Raw genomic sequence first — 20019 nt, 5'->3', positions numbered from 1 at the left:
AATGATTTAGATCGAGTTATAGACGAAGCGTTTGAAAAATTATTAGCCGAAGAATCCGAATTTCAAGGTCTTTAAGGTTTAAGGTTTTGATTTTAAGGTTTTTAGGTTGGTCTTTAATCAGTATGGACGGTTTAATGTTGCGTATAAATAAATTAAAGCCGTTACGTGGTTCTACATATATAGATTTACCCGATGAAATAAAACAAAGAAAGGCTGTGATTAATGTTAACAAGACATATACTGCTTCTTTAAACGGGTTATTTTATCGAAACATGTAACCATTAATAATCCGCAACGCTGAGATAAACGTTATTTAAAAAGTACATATGACTTTAGTAAGTTAACGTTTCCAGTCGATATAAAAGATATTAAAAAATTTAAGTCCGCCAAGAATGTTTCTATAAATATATATACGCTGTCAGATTATGATGATAAGTTAGACCTTATAATTGAAAAACCAAACCGTTTTGATTTATTATATTTAAAGAATCACACTATTCACACCATTATATTATATGAATCATCATTTCACACTATTGCTATATAAACGATTTTTCACGACTGGTTAAATCTCAATTGACGAAAAACAATCGCGCAATTGATGTAAGCAAACGCTGTTTTGCATTCTATAATAAAAATATAAATAGGGAAGATAGAATGAAAGCTCATTTAAAACGTTGTATTCACAATGAACCGGCACATATAAAAACACAAAAACCGGGTGAAAATATAATGAAATTTAAAAGGTATGAAAATCAATTTCCAATGCCTGTTGTAGCATACACCGATTTTGAATGCATATTGAATCCGACGCCCCATCATCCAACGTATACAAAAATCATAGTTATACAACCCGTGTGCACGAACCGATTATAGCTGCTGTTTGTATTTCGTCACGAATCGGTTTTCGATAAAATAAAAAAGTCCTCCCGCAAAAACCTGTAGTTTATAGAGGCGAAAAAGCGGCTGAAAATTTCATACATGTTCTATCCTATCTCGCGAATGAAGTTGCAGATGAAATGATATAGGTTGCAATGACACCTCTTTCCGTCGACGAACAAAGAAAATTCGACAACGCTAAGCGATGCGAAATATGTCATGACAGATTCAGTTTGGATTGCGAAAAAGTTTGCGATCATTGTCACTTTACCGGTCGTTATCCAGCCGCGTTATGTAATAGCTGCAATTTACTAAGCCAAACACAAAATACTATACCGATATTCATTCACAATTTAACCGGTTACGACTCTCATTTCATTATACGACAGCTGGATTATTACGATAGAGGGGATATAAGCATCATATCTAAAACCACCGAAAAATATACAATTTTTACGAAACGGATGTCTGATTTTTTAAGTGTAAAATTCGAAGACACTTTTCAATTTATGGGCTCTAGTTTGGAAAAATTAGCGTCCAATTTACTAAAACCATCATTTAATCGCGTCAAACAACACTTTACGGTAGACTATTTTCCAACGGTCACGAAAAAGGGTGTGTACCCTTACGAATACACTCACTCGTGGTCGAAATTGAATGAAATACAGCTGCTTTTTTCGGTAACCGATTCATATATTACTGACGATGAATATAATCACGCTAAAAGTCTGGGAACACTTTAAATGCAAAAATTTAGGAGAATACAGCGACATTGATTTAAAATGCGATGTACTGTTGTCGGCTGACGTTTTTGAGAATTTCAGGTCGGGCCTATGAGATCGCCTTGATGCCGCACATTATATTTCAGTACCCGGTTTAGCTTTCGACGCCACGCTATATAAAACCGGCATTGAATCGGAACTGTTCACAGACGTCGACATGTATATGTTTATCGAATCCGGTATCAGAGGTGGCATTTCAACTTGCGTGCAAAAACATGTCGTAGCAAACAATAAATATCTGGAAAACTATAACCCCAACGCCCCCAGTAAATATATAACTTACGGTGACGCCAATAACTTTTACGGGTTCAGTACGAGTCAGCCTTTACCGTACGGCAACTTTAAATGGGAAAATAAAGAATATTTTAATAGAATTTTAATTCTATAACGAATCATCCTCACGATGCAGATATAGGCTATATATTCGAAGTCGATATAATGTATCCGACAAGCTTGCACGATCATCATAACGATTTGCCGTTTCTGCCGGTGTCGGAAGTACCGCCCGGTTAAAACCGCAGAAAATTACTGACCACTCTCGACGACAAAACAAACTACGTCTGCCACTATGTAGTACTCAAACAGGATATAGCGAACGGGTTAAAACAAGTGCACGATATACTGTCCTTTGATCAGAAAGCGTGGCTCAAGAGCTATATAGATTTGAATACAGATAACCGCAAGAAAGCAGCAAACGATTTCAAAAAGACTTTTTCAAACTAATGAATTCCGTGTTTTGTAAAAAAAAGTACGGAAAACGTAAGAAATTAAAAGAATTTTAAACTTTCGGTCGATGAAATCAAAATGCGAAATTTAATCGGGAAATCCACCTTTACAGACAGGATAATATTCAGAGTCTTTAGTCGGCGTACAAATGGCCAAAGATACGGTGCATTTAAATAAGCCGATCTACGTGGACTTTACGATATTGTAACACAGTAAAACCGTAATGTACGATTTTCATTACAACGTTATGAAGCCAAAATACGGGGATAAAATCAATTTATGTTACACGGATACGGATTATTTCATCTACGACATTGAAACCGATGATTTTTACGCCGACATGCGAGGCGATGATCTGTTTCAACATTTCGATACGTCAGATTATTCGAATCGTTCTGTGAAAAATAAAAAAGTACTAGGCAAATTTAAAGACGAAGTGAACTGTAATCAAATCGTTGAATTTATCGCATCGAGATCGAAAATGTACACATTTAAATCGGAAAACGGTAAAATTACAAAAAAAGCAAAGGGTGTAAAAAAATAAGTGCAAAAAAGTATTATCTTTGACGATTATAAAGCACGTCTTGACGATTCAGATTTGGAAACTTACAAGACTATGACACCGTTTAGAACGAATAAACACACGGTTACATACTGTAGTTACAAATAAATTGGCGCTGTTAAACTCTGACGACAAAAGGGTGGCCATAGATATCATAAATACACTGACTTGGGGTCATTCACAATATACCGTTAGAATTGAGACGTTTATATGAAAAAAAATAATAAAAATTAGCCTACATCCATTTTATTACTGTTCGATTTCGTTAATTAGTTTAGTTTTTTTTTAATATGCGTTAATTTAGTCTCCTTACAAATACAACTAGATCGACTTTTATTTTTCAACCACGACAATTATGTGATGGAGTTCTAAATCTCTAAAACACGGAACTTAATATGGAACGTCAATACCGCATGTAAACTCTACATCATGATAATTATGTCCATTAGGCAGTTTTTTCAAACCCTTATATATATTAATTTCATTCAAATCTGATAGTGTAAGATCATTAAATCTTTGTGGTAAAAATATTTTTCCGAAACCTTCAATCGATGCTATAATTGAATCACTATTTTTTTGTCTTTTACACTCCACTTTTTCAATTCTATATCGCCTATTGTGCATCATTTCACTATTTTTAATATTATTACAATAACATTAAACGACTATTCGTATGGTATCTTTGGTGATTAAAGAAATTGAACTAATTATCGATACAAATATAGTTTTTAATGCGACAAAATTATGTCAACATGGTGGGAGACGATTTAAAAAACGGTTTGAGAATAAACAAACTAAAGAATTAATTATTATTCAAAAAATTAGTCGGCCCGAATTCGAGCCGACAAAATATCCTATTTATATAGGATATTTCAATTTACAGTGAATCAACAGGGTACAAAAATCCATTGATTTACTAATTTCCAAATCTGGTACGTATTTATAAAAACTTTTAACGTAATATTGTTTCGTGGATATCAAAGTTTTACGAAAAATGTTATTTTAGAACGTATTTTATTAAAGATTTTAAGTCGTATAAAGATGATATTGCTCAGTCGCATTCAAAGTTGCAATGTATAGAAAATAAGCAAAAACAATTGCAAATCGAAAAAATAAACTTGTAGATGTGAATTTAAAACGTAAGTTGCAAATTAACGAATTAAACGGTAACGTAAAAAAATTAAAACCGTGGCCGCACCATATTTATCTACACTTTTTCCACACCGCAAAAGTGATAATCGCATTATAATTTTGGATAAAAATAAATATGACGAAGAGTATAAATATTATGCTATTCGTGTTCGATATAGAAATCTAAATGAAGCGTTAATAAACTAAAAAAAAGTTATCCCGATTTTAAAATTGTTTATCAAAAATTAAAAGATCCAAATAGTGTACGATTATTTAACCTTGCTTTAAAGATCTTAAATTTAAAAGAAAACGTAATAATTTTAATATAAATACGGAATTTGATGATTTTATACAAAAGTTAGATGTTATGTAAAAAAACTTTTAATAAGTTGCAAATCGCGACAACAGTAAAAGAAGAACGTGAAGTCGAGTCGAGTTAATAGATATTATTTTTTTAATACGTTATTATTTATGTTATTTTTTTCTTCTATACAGCGGGCATGTCCATTAAAGCCGATTAGCGAAAGAATTACACGATCCGGCTAGACGTAATTATCCTACTAGAAGGATCGAATTAAAGGGTCTAAACGATCTTGTGCAAGCAGATATAGTCGTAATGATACCCAAACCGATAAAGGATAAAATATTTGTCGACTGTTATTGTTTTACTAAATTCTCGTACGCCATACCGTTAAAGAGGTCGCGTCCGCTTTGCAACCGATATTTGAAAATCATAAGATGAAACATTTTCAAACCGATCAGGGAAAGAAATTTTATAATCCAAAAGTGAAAGCCCTGTTGAAACGATTCAACGTAAATCATTATTCCACATATTTAGATAAAAAATCTGCTATTACTGACGTTTCAATAGAACGTTGAAAACTAAAATTTGGACTAAATTTACAGAACAGGGGAAGCTACAAGCGGATCGATATACTGCAAGCTCTCGTCGACGAGTACGATACAGTACATTTGGCGACAAAATTGAAACCGAAAGATGCAAATAAGACGAACAAATCGCAAGCGCTTGCGAATCTAAACAAAAAAATACGATAGAAAAAAGGGTGCTGTAAAATTTAATGTTGGCGATCATGTTCGCATAAGTAAACATAAAAAAGTATTCGAAAAGGGTTATTTGCCGAATCGGACGAAATAAATGTTTAAAATACACACTGTTCACTCGGAATCACGTCTTGTTACGTATGAATCGATCGATTCACGAAACGAACTCGTCAAAGGACGTTTTTATCAACACGAACTACAAAAAACAAAACAGGAGGATGTATATCAAATTGAGAAAACAATCAAACGAAAAGGCAACAAGGCCTATGTAAAACGGTTTGGTTTTGATAAATCATACAATTCATGGATAGATTTAAATGATGCAATAATTTATTGCTGTATATATTTAATCTTTTTATAGATTCCATAATGTGTCCATTGCATTATGGTGTTACGTTTTCTTGAGAATTTATTATTTGAGTAATATATATATATATATATATATATATAGATTAGTAAGATGATGCTTTTTAATAATAAAATTGTCGGTGATGATGACTATATAGATTATCTAAGAAATAAATACGAATATATTCCTTCAACATCTAAGTTTGAATATCCATGAAGCTCTCCTAGACCGTGATGATGAATATAGTCCAATGCAGGAAGTATCTAAAATTAAATCCGCCATTGATTCGTTCTATTCTATTATGAATGATTTCGATATTGGTTGCGAAACAATAAATTTGAAAATACATTTTCTTTATCACAATCATCATAAAAGGATCACTGTTTTAGATAAAGATTATTTATACGATATTGATGATGTAGTCATTTAGAAAAAAATTTCTCTCTGATTTATCAAAAATTATTTTACAAAATTTTGTGCTTGTAAATTTCATATAACCACTAGAATCGATATGAGTTTAACTTTTTAATAATTTATTAGTTTAAAATATATTTTTTTTAATAATTAGAGATGTGAATGAAGTACAACAGAAAACCAAGTTCCCCATCGTGACCCCGATGATGGGTTACGGATTCAAAAACCGAAGTAAGCAACGTTCTATTACCAAACACATCAGATGAATTGTATGCGGGCCATCGAACTGCGGTAAAACAAATATCGTCTTTAATGTTTTAGTTCAACCAAACGGAGTACGCTTTAATAATTTATACATTTTCTCCAAGTCGGTTCACCAACCTTTATATAGAATGTTGTCGAATTTGATGATATTAAACCCAGAATTGGGTTACTATGAATATAGTGAAAGCTATCAGGTTCCGCAACCGGAAGCTGTTAAGCCCCATTCGATAATGATTTTCTACGATGTAATTAAAGAATAACAAAACAATATCGGCGCTTATTTCGCAAGAGGTCGTCACAATAAAATAGATTACTTTTATCTAGCGCAAGCGTATTCTAAAATACCAAAACAACTCGTGCGGGGCAATTGCAATTTTTTAATTCTATTCAGACAAGACGGTTTAAATTTACAACACATTTACGATGAACACGTAAACGTTGACATGTCGTTGACGCTTTTAAATCGCTGTGCGATCACGTTTGGAACGCGAACCGGTATGGTTTTCTAGTTATTGATAAAGAAAGCGATAAAAATAACGGTCGCTATAGAAACGGTATCGATAAATTCATCATCGTTTAACGCAACGTTAAACGTAACGAACGCAAGCTGAACGCAATGACTATTCATTTGAATTCTTTTCTATATATATAGATATGTATAAGGAGAAACAAACGGTTGAAATTGATAAATTGAATAAAGATTTTAAACGTAAACACGCGGCTTTCATGTTGGGTTTAGCCGAAGAGGAAGCTTTATTTACTAAACGTTCAAACCGATAATAGATCCTATAAAAGAAATTAAAGAAAAAATAGAGCCAAAACCACCTCCAACCGATGGAGAAATTGATATAGATAGAGTAGGACGGGAACTGGGAGATAGATTGTCAACTCATTGTCATGTGTGAAGAGTTTTTTGGAACAAGATGATGATGGTGCCTCTTCAACATTGTTATCTGAACAAATATTACCACTACACTCTGAAGAAACTCAAGACAAAGAACCCAGAATACACACAAAATATACATCTATATTAGAAGATGCTCAGTTTTCCAACAAAACTACAAATGAAACGATAAAATCATACTTAGAAATGTTAAAAACAGGTCAAAAAATATCTCTAAATGTGTATGGTGTAAAGTATGATAAAAATACAGATACGTGCACTTTGGGCGATATTAAAATTGAATTTATAGATGATAAAATTCATTTGGGAGATTTCATTTATCCAGCCACACCAGGTCTTTTAAAGTCGTTAATTTATAAAAATCCAGACCTGAAAAAGGTTCACAGAGCAGATATGCGAACTTAGGGTGAATGTTGAAACATGCCAGTGTCCACTTGATGGTGCGACATGATAGATACAGTAAAAACCAATAAATCTTTTAAATATAACGAACGAAGTGATCAGAAAGCTGTTCCCTGCAAAACACCTGTTAACGCTATTTCCCAGTATAAAACACCATCCGTCTCTTTTAGCGATTCTGGGTTGTTACATGCTCAGTTTAATTACAATCCAGTCTATTTATATCGGGATGATCCAAACGAATCGGTACATAGATTGTATACCCTTGTGGGCGAATATGATGGCAGAAACACGAGAGTTTCAAACGAAATCATATCCGTAGTAAAAGAATTGAAAGAAATTGAATTTTATTATTAGGTTATTGGTTTTTAATTTTTTTTATATAGACATGTCACGATTAAGATTAGGCCACAATGGTCGTCGAGGAGGAAACGGAAAACGTGGTCCACCAGGGGTAAGGTTTTCCCTCACATCCGATGGAAATTTTGATATAAACCATCACAGATTGTGAAACGTATCCGATCATATCGATGATGCGGACGCGTTGAATTTTAAACGGTGTAAACTTATGTTTGACGAATACACAAACGGTCTCGGTGAAAGTTTGTAGGTTTGGAACGATTAAATCACGAAATAATAAACCGTGATGTAAGCATCAAAAAATATATAGAAGATGAAAAAGTGAAACTTGCAGACGAAACTGTACAGTTCATGAAAGATGACCTCGAATCGCTTAAAGAAAAAATCGCAAAGTATATAGACGATGAATTAAACGGTCCCATTACAGATCTCGTAAAAGCTAACATCAAGGCACACATTGCAGAAAAGATTCGTGAAAATGAAAAGTCATTTTGGTCACTCAAATCTGAGTGAGCAAACTTAGATACATTTTATCGTATAAAAATTACTTTATATGAAACTTTTTTTGGCTCGAATTCGAGCCGACTAAAACCGATCGTTTAGAAACTGTTTTATTGAGAAATTTATTATATTTTTTATTTTATAAGAAATATTTTGGGGACCCGAATTCGGACCACCTAATTTAAAACGCGTTAAGAAATCATTTAGATTTTTGTATCGATGATGTATTTGAATTAAGATAAATTTTTTTATATGTAGACACGAAGAAGATAACGAAGACGAAAAAAGGCCGTGGTATTATCGGTTCCGTTTTGAACAAAATTTTTGGTTTATTGCCGTTTGAAGCTCATATTCCAGGTTACAATTATTGCGACCCGGGTACGAAGTTAGATAAGCGGTTGAAACGTGGTGATAAAGGCATAAATAAATTAGACGAAGCGTATAAACTGCACGATATAGCTTATTCCAAATATTCAGTCGGCAAAACCAGATCTCAAGCCGATAAAGCGCTTGCCGAACGAGCTTGGGAACGTGTGCTTGCACCGGATAGTAATTTGACTGAAAGAGCGGCCGCCTATGCGGTAACTAACGCAATGAAACTTAAATTTAAATTTGGTGGTAGATTAAAAAGCGGTGGTCGATTAAGACTGAAGAAAGGTGGCAGCGTTATTGCTAAGAAACGCAGAGAAAAAAATAATCGATTCAATACTAAATCGCGCTTTATACGATTACGAGTCGATTGTGTACGCAAAACATTTGAAAATTCCGCATTTTAGAGGTATTTTTATGTTGGACGATTTACCGAAAAAGATTAGGAAAAATGAATGCGCTATAATCAATCAATTTAGACAGTTTGAGCAGTCGCGGTACGCATTGGGTTTGTTTTCGGAAAATCGATAAAAATGTAATTATTTTGATAGCATAGACGATGTGCATTCACACCAGAATTGATGAAATATTTCAGAAAATCTAACGTAACGTACAATTACAGTAGATGTAACACCAATGACGATGTAATTTGCGGTCGATTGTTAAGCATTTTTATGTGAATAAATTATACATTTTTGTTTTTTGTTTTTTTTCTAAATAGATATATCGTGTCTATTATCGATTGACGGTAACAGTTCGACGATTAAAAAATAATTTTTTCCACCGATCGACTTTTCAAAAGGTCAACAAGAATTAGGTCTTAAGTGGATAATGACCGCCAACACTATTCCAAACGTTGAAGAGAATAAAAATAATAAATTCTGTTATGCGTTCGATAAGGATGTTAAAAAAGATGAAAATAATAATTATGTATTTAGAAAGAAAAATTATATAACTATACAATCGGGTAGTTATGAAATTGAAGTTATCGGTGAACATATAGAGTGAAATGAAAAACATTAATCAAACCATAACCTCGCGAGCAAACACCAATACGTTACAGGGTGAAATTAAAAGCACTGTATGGAGATTTTTCGGATACAGATTCTAGTATCGACAGTCTGTTGGGTTACGGGACGAGAATTCTCAAACCGAATGTGACGCATCTTTCAGATCGAATAATAAATATCGCTCCTGTAAATGTAATACGTGTAAAATGTAATATTATTTCCTGCAGTTTTAGAAATGAAGATCAAGATCGTATTTTATACGAGTTTCCGTTGAGTGTAGATCCTGGTGATGCGATTGAAGAATATCCATTTTATATTGAATTTCTATCGGTAAATGCGAGAGAAATTTATGATTTAGTTATATCGTTGACCGATGAAAATGATAATTTATAAAATCTACGCGGCGAAAGAGTAAACATGTTGATTTTGAAAGAATATAAATAATTTTACACGCTAAATAAGTACCAGAAGTCACGGATTTGTACCCTTTGAATCGACTTTATACATAATATTTTGGTTGCTGGAATTCCAGCTACCAAATGTCTGAATAATAAATAGAATATTGTAATTTGAATTTTTATTTTTATTATAGATATGCCGCTGGTATTTGATGATGAAATTGATGTTAAAAAACGTTTCAAATTGACGGAGAAAAACATTGAAAAATTAAAACCTCTAGGTTTTGAGATTGTTGACGGGAAACTCAATACGTTATTGAATTGAAGAATTCAATTTTTTTATATAGTGATGAATTATTTAACAGTTAATAAAGTTGCGCGTTCAGATGAGTCCCTAACATATAATCAATTTTACAATCGTTATTCCTTAGCGAATAAAATCGAAAAGGAAATTAAAATTCCTATAAATCAACATGTATACCGTTCCGAGTGAAAGTTATTTGATTGTTTCCGGCAAACTCGTCGGAGCAGACGGAAAAAATCTACTACTTCAGAATTAGTTAATTTTGCTGTGGCCTTTTTATTCCAGGATATACGATATCTTATTAACGCACAAGTAGCTTCGGTGAAAAATGTAGGCGTGACATCGGTTATGAAAAACGCTCTTTCAATGATAAATTCTCTTTTGACAACTGCCGAAATAGCGGGATGAGTCGGTGGAAAAAATAAAGTCGATTTAGATGAAAATGGTAATTTCACTTTACGCATACCGATATCGATGCTGTTGGGTTTCGCTGAAGGCTATAAAAAAATAATCATAAACAATAGACAGGAATAAGTGTCGAGACGTTTTGATAGCGACGTAAACGCTTTAGCGATACGGTTCACGACCGCAAATCTAAGATAGAATTAACAGACAGTGTGGGTTGTCCCATATTTAAAAGTCACACCCGAATATGAGCTGGAATTAGCTAAAATGAGAAATCAAAATAAAGATGTGCGTATGGCGTTCAGAGCGTGGGATCTTCATGAAAATACAGCGGTTCCTCAAACGAATTATTTTACACGGAATGTGACAACGTTGTCGCAAATAGATAAACCTTGCTTTGTTATTGTAAGTTTTCAAACCGATAGGAAAGAAAAAGCCGTGAAGGACGCGTCAGAATTCGATTCTTGTAACGTTAAAAATATTTGTGTAATGATTAATTCAAACAAATATCCGTATGAAGATTTACAGGGGAATCAAGCGAAGATGTATAGAATGTTTATTAATTTTCAAAAATCATATTATAAAAATAGATTCACCGTACACGTTTTCCGATTACAAAACCAAATCTCCTTTATATGCGATCGATTGCTCGCATCAAAATGAATCCGTAAAAATTGGTGTAATCGATTTAAAAATTAAAAGTTGAAGCGGAAGAGAATTTTAAACCAAATACAGTAGCGTATTGTTTATTAATTTACGATAATGCAATCGCATATTCTCCGCTGACGGGTGAAGTGATAAAGCGCAAGAATAAAATGTAGAAATTTTTATTTTTTGTTTTTTTTTTTACACTCATAAATTATTTGTTTTGTATTTATTTCTTTTTCAGTATAAATATTTGGAAATGGAAGTTTTTAAAATTAAGAAATTGAATAATTTCGTTGATTTTCCTAAATATGCTACCGAACAAAGCGCCGGTTTAGATTTAATTTCAACAATCGAAACGATTTTCAAAACCGGTGAAATAAAAATAATCGCAACCGGCATTGCGATTATTTAGGCAACGATATACGTCGCCTAAAAAGTACGAAGCACAAATAAGACCTAAGTCGGATATGGCGATGAGCTATGGCATTACATTGTGAATTCGCCGGGCACGGTCGATGCTGATTACCGAGGTGAAATTAAAGTCGGTCTTATTAACTCGGGCGATAAAGATTTTACAGGGCAGAAGGGGATGAGAATAGCGCAAATGATAATATTCTAATACAAACGCATATCGTGGAAGGAAAGCGAACACTAGATGAAACTGAACGTAATGGCAAGGGTTTTGGTTCGACCGGTCTGTCTGTATAATGAATGACCTACGTACAGATAAATTTATTATCAAGGTCGCGTTTTTTTAATTTTATAGTGAATACTTAACAGCTGTATACAATAAGAATTCCCTGACGTCATCGACAGGCTATAATAAACACATTACAAACGCAAGATGGGGGATTCCAAGAATCAGACCGTTGTAAAAGATTAGGGAATCCCGTTAAAGAATCGTTAATGACGCTCGCAGAAGTGTGAAAATGTGAATTTGCCTACAAGGCTGCATAATATGTAAATTGTTCTCTAAAATAAAGTGCGAGTGGCTTAGTTATGTGATCAGAATGCTGCGCTCTGATTGGCTGTCGTGTAGAAGCGGTCATCTGTAACTACAATAGCCTATTAATATTTCTTGGCTTATGAAAAATAATTAGTTAATAAATAAAAAACAAATAATTTTATTTCTTAACTACAATAATCATCAAAATAATTATAAACCAAATAAAATCAATACTCAGAAGCACGCATACGTGCGTGTGCATCTACGAGGTCTGTTTAGAAAATAACTGAACATTTTTAATAAACACAAGAGATATTTAGCGACATGCAGTTGACAGCACTGTTTTGCATAACCTCCTCTGTAACCACTGTTCTTGGATTGTTGATATCTACTTTAGTTTTCGTGCGATTATTATTTGAATGCAACAAGTTTAAGTGTTAGTAGTGATTTTTATAATGTTCGATTTTCAAGAAAAAAAGAGTAAGGATACAATGTAAAATTTTGCGTAAAACTGGGGAAAACTTTCACAGAAATGTTTCAAGTTTTGAATCAAGCTTATGGAGATGATTCTCTAGGTCGTACACAATGTTACGAATGTTTTCACAATTTAAAACGGTTGTCAGTCGATTGAAGATGACCCTCAATTAGGTTAGCCTTTGACTTCAACTGATGACACCCGCGTTCAGAAAATCAATGATATGGTGCGTGCAAATCGCCGATCGATTGTCAGAGAACTTGAAGATGAGATAGCATCTCAGTTGGACATGCCGTGACATTTTGACTGAAAAATTGAACGTGCATCGAGTTGCAGCAAAGTTTGTTCCTCGTTTGATGACCAAACAGCAGAAAGAACATCAAGTGGACATTTGTTGACATCTTGGATAAGCTCGATGACGATGAAACATTCATGCAAGAGATCGTAACAGAAACCAAAAGCCGGGTTTACAGCTACAAAATTGAGACAAAAGTTCAATCATCACGATGAATCAGCAAAGGATCTCCACGCTCCAAAAAAGCAAGTCGGTCTCAATCCAATGTCAAAGTGATGCTCTCTTTTTTTTTCAATTTTAATGGAATTGTGCATTTTGAATTCTTACCTCAAGATAAAACAGCGAGTGAACTGTGCATACTCTCGTGGTATTTTACAACAGTTATGTGAAAAAAATCTCAAAGAAACTGCAGTTGTGGCAAGACAACTCATGGTTCCTTCACCATGACAATGCGCCTGCACACTCAGCTTTGTCAATTCGTCAGTTTTTTCCCAAAAATCAGATGACTGTCCTCCCTTAGCCTCCCTACTCACCAGACCTGGTTCCTAGCGATTTCTTTTCATTTCCGATTAAAATCAGTGAGAAAGGATGCTGTTTTGAGACTACTGATGACATCAAAGGAAATTCATCACGAAGATTAAAGGCTATTTCAAATGAAGCTATCTAGAACTGCTTCTCCAAATCGAAACACTGCTGGGAAAAGTGTGTGAATGGGAGAGAGCAGTTCTTTGAAGGGGACAAAGACCGATAATCTGTAAAATTAATAACAAAGATTAATAAAATAAAGTTTGGTTATTTTCTCGAACAGACCCCGTGTATGTACAATGTACAAGGTGACTTACAGGAAACGAATTTTTTTTGAACAGCCAGTGCATTTTTGTTACAGGTGATGGGGAGATTGAGGTTAAGTAATTCAATTGAGCATGGCCTACCGTTACAGTCATAATGGAGAAGTGAACGATACAGTATCATGTTTTCATGTACGATACTTATATTCAAAATAATTAGTCTATTGTCACAACACAGCGGATCTTTTGTCATCACTTCAACAACATCGGAATGGCACAGTTCCATGCAAAAACATGTTGTTAAGGTGGATTGAGGCGTTCAGAACAACAGGAACAATAACAAAGAAAAAGCCACCAGGCCCTCCAAGAACCATAAGGATGCCCAAAAACATTGCCAGAGTGAGAGCGGCATTAATCAGGAGTCAAAGTCGATCTGCACGCAGACATGCACGAGAACAACATGAGCCGTGATTGTGTGAGGAAAATTTTACTAAAATGGCGTTACATTGACAGTGAACTCACAACACTTTGTACATATATTGAATACATTTCTTGGACCAGAACTACAGAGGCAAGGATTAAACATGAGAAACATTTATTTCCAACAGGATGGTGCCATAGCGCACACTGCCTGCACATCAATGGTAGTTGTGAGAAACATGTTTCATGGCTAGCTGATTTCCCATTTTGGTAACTTACTATGGCCGCCAAGATCACTAGATTTGTCCTCCTGTGACTATTTCATATGGAGATATTTGAATGAACGTGTTTATGCTCACAAACCCAGTAATTTAATAAACTTGAAAGATGCAATTATGGAAGAGGTGCAGTTGACTGAACAAGACATGTTGATGCGAGATAAGGATGATTTTCTAAAGAGGCTGGAAATCTGCATTAAAATGGATGACCACCACATGAGTGTAATAATTTTCATAAAATGATTATTTTTAATAAAACAGAATGTTTTTACCTTTATTTGTGTAGCAATAAAATAATATTATTTTGTAAATTAACTTTGTAATGCTCATTTGAAAACTGTCCGTTTCCCGTAAGTCACTCTGTATAATTATTTTTATATTTTTTGTTTTCCGATGACTATGTACGGCATGACATGTTATCATGCCATGGTAAATAATAGAGATTTTAATTTACTGACATAGTATATACATACTAACATGTTATTCTGGCACTTATCCTTCTCAACACACTCCACCATACATCTTAATACAAAGCTCCCAGCAAATTTTTAATTTTCTTCTGTTGAAACACTTCCTGGAATCATATTAGTAAAATAGTTCATGAATTTCATAATTTTTTTATATCTCTACTTTAATAAAAAACAGAGATATTTATTTTATATTGATAACCAATACTTAACATCTATAGTTCAAGTTTTAAATTATCTTTATATAAAAAAAATCTCTTCTACGAAAGAAGAGATCTCTGCAAAAGTATTAAACAGAATTTGGGAAAAAAAAGATTTGTCATATTGTTTTTCAAAACACTTCTCAAGAAAAGTAAAAACAATGTCACTCAAGATAAAAAAAATACGTCATAAGAGTTGCTAAAGAATTCATAGAACTATGCAGCACAAGAAGGATGACACAAAAGGGGTACTTTTTTTAATTTTGAATTCTTTATGGACAGACCAATTTCTTATTTGCTGAATAGCTCATGATGATTCAGCTCATGATAGTTTTGTTTGAAATTACCCTCTCTGGCGTAGGCACTGGAACTGGCTTTATACAATAACAAATGCTCCTGAGAAGAAAAGCATATGGTTTTAAGTGGGCTGAGCTTTTAAACAATCAGCAGTATTAATAACAGTAACCACAATAACTCAGGTAACTAACAAACACACAATATAATTTACACAAACTGAACTATGAAGTAAAGTAACATAAATAAAACTAATAGTTTAATTAGAAAACGTACTTGAAAATAATTTCCTTCGCAATATTCAGCAACTCTTTCTAAATTTGTATGGCTGTCCGATAAGCTATTCTGACCTTCTGGTATTTCAGTATTTAACAACGCTGCCAATTCTGCCATATTGTCAGAATCACTTCCTAAACCGGACTCCCTATTGGGATCAACGGTTCCTGTAAAATATTTTAAATGACTCCAATTAAAAATAGCACAAAGTATTAAAACAAAGATTCTATTCTAAAGAATCAAATAATGAAAAAACAGAGCAGTGAGTCACAAATTTCAGTTAATGACAGCTAAAAATAATAGAATAGTAACTGTGTTTATAGAAGCAAGTAAAATGTATTAACTAAATAAGATAATATTCACTCCAATAAGCTGGCATCAAATGTTACTCAAGAGCACACAAATAAAAACAGACAGGAGCATACAAATGCACACATTGAAGATAATTAATAAACACCAATATAGTATGTAAACACCAATCTACTACATAATTCTTAACTATGTATGTACAAAAAAAGCATGCAATATTTCATTTTTAAGGATGGATTACTATATTAAAGATCTACTTTTTTTCATTAACCACCACAATCATGTTTTCATATATACAAAATAAATGTTAATAAGGAACATGATAAATAGAATAAACAAATAGATTGATACATGATAAACTGACAAATTCACTAAATCTTAACAAACGGCATACGAAAAACTCAACAAAAAAAAAAGTAATAACATTAACTCAAAGTAACCAGGCTACATTTAAAGAAAGAATACATTAAATAATTATACTTACAGAGGGCAGTAAAAATTAATTTAATGTTAGCATAATTACAAAAAGGATAAATTGCACTTTAAAGTTATGAGAAAATCAATAAATACATAAAATTTTTATAGGAATTTAATAATTATAACCATAGGTAAACCAACACATTATTCATAATTACAAAAAATTTACAATATCAAAAAATAATTAAATTAAGACACAAGAATTGAGGGCAATATAAATAAACAAAAACAAACACGTTTCTCAAAGTAAAAATATAAAGATAAGTCAAATGAAGATTAGTGGAAAAAATAAGGTAACACATCAGAAATAATGAGAGGTAAATTGTTTCATAAGGGAATGACATAACAAACAAAATGTATACATAAGATAAATGACTACAGATCAAGGGTTTATCAAGAGCTGAATGAATATATGTATACTTGCATCATATAAATATAATATTAAACCACATCTCAAATAACTATCTGCAGCTCACACACAGTATTAACAAAAGCTTCAATATTTCAACTACACAAACATTTTCAACAAAATAAAATTCCAAGTTGTAAAACTACATATAAACACTAAAATTTATTAACTGCAGAAAAAACGATTGGCAATCTACATAAATACAAGCAGCACGTTTTGACAGGCGGTGAACCAACAATATTTATGATTTACACCTAAAAAATATGAGAATCTTACAAATTCCGGTGTGAATTAATTCATTAACCCCATGGCCACTCCCTCGTTTTTAAATTTCGGCTGTATAATATATTAGACCGTTATGTACAGTAAAAAAATGCTACATCTCATTACGATTGTTTTAAAACCTAATTAATTAAAACTGTTTACCAGCTGACAAGTTATCTTCCCACATTATTAGGACGTTCAATTATCTGTCTTCTATGACACTGACATTACTTTGAAACGGGGATAAAAGCACATTCCTTAAGGCAATGTGCTGCTACCAAGAGATTTTTATTGCACATCAAAGGACTAGATACAATCAAAATACAAAAACAAAATTGTATTAAATTTCAAAAGGGTTAATTAAAAAATAACAACACCCATTATAGATGATAGCAAAAACAATCCTTTTTCAAATAGTAATTATTTCATAAGTTTAATGACGTATAAACGTGTTCTTTTGAATAACGTAGTCTTCGTATACTTGAGTACAATACGCGATACTGGTGTCTGAATGCGGTTAACAAACCAATTTTCAGCGAAAACTTTACGTATACAATAAATAATTTATAAAATATTTTCTTAACGTTTTTTACATAATTAAAAAATTACAGATTGGAGTATGGAATCAAAGTAGTGTAAAATTTAAAAACATAACCTCGTTAACGTTGAAATCACTTAGGTTACACTAACAAGAATAAACATTTAATTAAATGAAATAAGTACACAATAAATCAAACTTGCTTTAAGTTTTTCGTACAGTAAAACACAAACTAACACTAGAGTACATAATGAACGATTTGTATTGGTGAAGGCAATCGAATACTCGTAGATTTCTATGCAGATTATTCCTATCAGAAATACAATTAGTGAATGCTTTTACGTAAACATAAATTCTGTTCGCAATTTAAACTACATACCTTGATAATAATACATAGTAACCATATAGATGTATTTTTATTAACCAAAAGAAGGACGTTTAACCGAAAATATTTGGTATAACGGAACATAACCGCACTCAATATATGTATAAATATATTTGTCGTACTACCATCTACCGCTATTTATAAGAACTATCGGTTTCGAGTGCAGTTTTAAATAATATTGGTCGAGTAAAAAAGGGGAAAAGAATTATGATTGATGACAAAGATTTCATAATACGAACATCAGTTACTGAAAATAAATATGATATACTTTTGTCAGATTTCAGCAAAGTTTGGTCAGAAATATTAACAGAGGAGCAAATACTTGAAAGATGTAAGGTAAGTAATTATATTTTGTATTTTCATTTTATAGATAACGTAACAATTTTATGTTGATTACTGATATGTAAATCTATTTAAATTAAAAATATGTAATCATAGAAAAAAATCGATTAAAATATATAATTATTTTACATAAATCTAAACTGTATACAAATCTCCCTACAAGCTGCCTCTACTTGCCTGGCCAACACCACCCTTATAACCCAGTATGCAGAACACTTGCTACTGGTTGCTACAAAAATAATACCTCCAAATGATATTTCTTGTATTTATTGCTGTTTATTCTACCACATTCATTTAATTTTGTTATTATTTATTTATTTAAATTTGTCATTTAATTATTGTTTATTTCATCTTTTATTTATTTATTCTACTGTAATTTATTATTTGAGCTACTATATAAATTATCTTGTATGAAATCATTTTATGTTTTACATTTATAAAATACAGTACAAATTAACATTTTAATTAATTTTATGTTTATTATAGTACAAACTTAATATCTCTGTAATATTCATAGTTTTTTTATAATAAATTTAATAATGATTATAATTGCATTACTTTTATTCAAGTTTCTTTAACACTTTATTCATATATGTATTTTTTTGTACAATTTAATGGTTTTATTTTGTAGTTTTGTAGGCCTACAAAGCTCAAAAGAATATTAGTTGTTGGTGCATATGTGGTATTTAGAAATAATCTTTGTAAATAATTACATCATATCAAAGAAAATCATATCATTATAGCCTATAATAAATAAACAACTCCTTTCATATACTTTTGTATTACATCTATCTCTCTCTCTCTCTCTCTCTCTCATGCGCACAACACCCAAACACCACACCACTGGAACTGTGAAGCGCATAGTTCCATATAAAGATTTTTGTATCTTTTTCATAAACTGGGAGATGGTTACTTACATTAAGCTTAAGGATTATATATTGTATAAGTATAAAGAAAAAAGGACTCAAACTCAAACACACACACACACACACACACACATATATATATATATATATATATATATATATATATATATATATATATATATATAGGCAGTTCCACAGTGCCTATATGTAAGCCCTATTGGTTGGTATAGAGATGCTTCCTACATACTGTTTTTTTTTACTGCAGATCAACTAACTCAAATTGGATTCAACATATTCATACTATTCCTCATCCTCTCAAGTTTCCATTTTTGCTACAATGAAATTCCCAGGTTTGATTACTGGCAAAAATTTCAATTTCATGGCCTTTTGAGATTTTCGAATGAATAAATACCAGTTACAAAGAAAGAAATAAGCAGAAATCTCATTTAAGCACGATTTAAAAAGTATACATTTAGAACTACACATAGTCAACTAAATATATGCAGCTGCAGCATGAGACATC

The 20019-nt window shown here is 32.3% G+C and overlaps 3 protein-coding genes across 5 annotated transcripts in view; 1 reads left to right on the top strand and 2 right to left on the bottom strand.

The window, feature by feature from the left end:
* Positions 1-3576, bottom strand: part of LOC142320829 (abl interactor 2-like) — a 31128-nt gene extending 27552 nt beyond the window's left edge. The window contains exon 1 of the mRNA XM_075358805.1: positions 3360-3576. Coding sequence (XP_075214920.1) covers positions 3360-3576 — 217 coding nt within the window. The remainder of the gene's footprint in view (positions 1-3359) is intronic.
* Positions 3577-14963: 11387 nt separating this feature from the next.
* On the bottom strand, positions 14964-18371 carry LOC142321480 (abl interactor 2-like). Of its 2 annotated transcripts, none has more exons than XM_075359586.1 (3): positions 18283-18371; positions 15907-16073; positions 14964-15243 (listed from the first exon to the last, which is right to left on the bottom strand). In XM_075359586.1, the coding sequence occupies exons 1-3, from the start codon at positions 18305-18307 to the stop codon at positions 15193-15195; spliced, it is 243 nt and encodes an 80-aa protein (XP_075215701.1). In that variant the 5' UTR covers positions 18308-18371; the 3' UTR covers positions 14964-15192. The 2 variants fall into 2 exon arrangements, with proteins under 2 accessions (XP_075215701.1, XP_075215702.1); XM_075359587.1 differs by lacking the exon at positions 18283-18371 and adding an exon at positions 17528-17663.
* LOC142321479 (non-homologous end-joining factor 1-like) overlaps positions 18359-20019 on the top strand; it is a 26142-nt gene continuing 24481 nt past the window's right edge. For both annotated transcript variants that reach the window (XM_075359585.1, XM_075359584.1), the window contains exon 1: positions 18359-18624. In XM_075359585.1, coding sequence (XP_075215700.1) covers positions 18496-18624 — 129 coding nt within the window. In that variant the 5' untranslated portion in view covers positions 18359-18495. The remainder of the gene's footprint in view (positions 18625-20019) is intronic.

The sequence above is a fragment of the Lycorma delicatula genome, chromosome 3 (genome assembly GCF_047948215.1).
Source record: "Lycorma delicatula isolate Av1 chromosome 3, ASM4794821v1, whole genome shotgun sequence".
NCBI lineage: Eukaryota > Metazoa > Arthropoda > Insecta > Hemiptera > Fulgoridae > Lycorma > Lycorma delicatula.
Note: the sequence above shows the minus strand (reverse complement) of the source record. Positions and strands in the feature narration are given on the sequence as shown.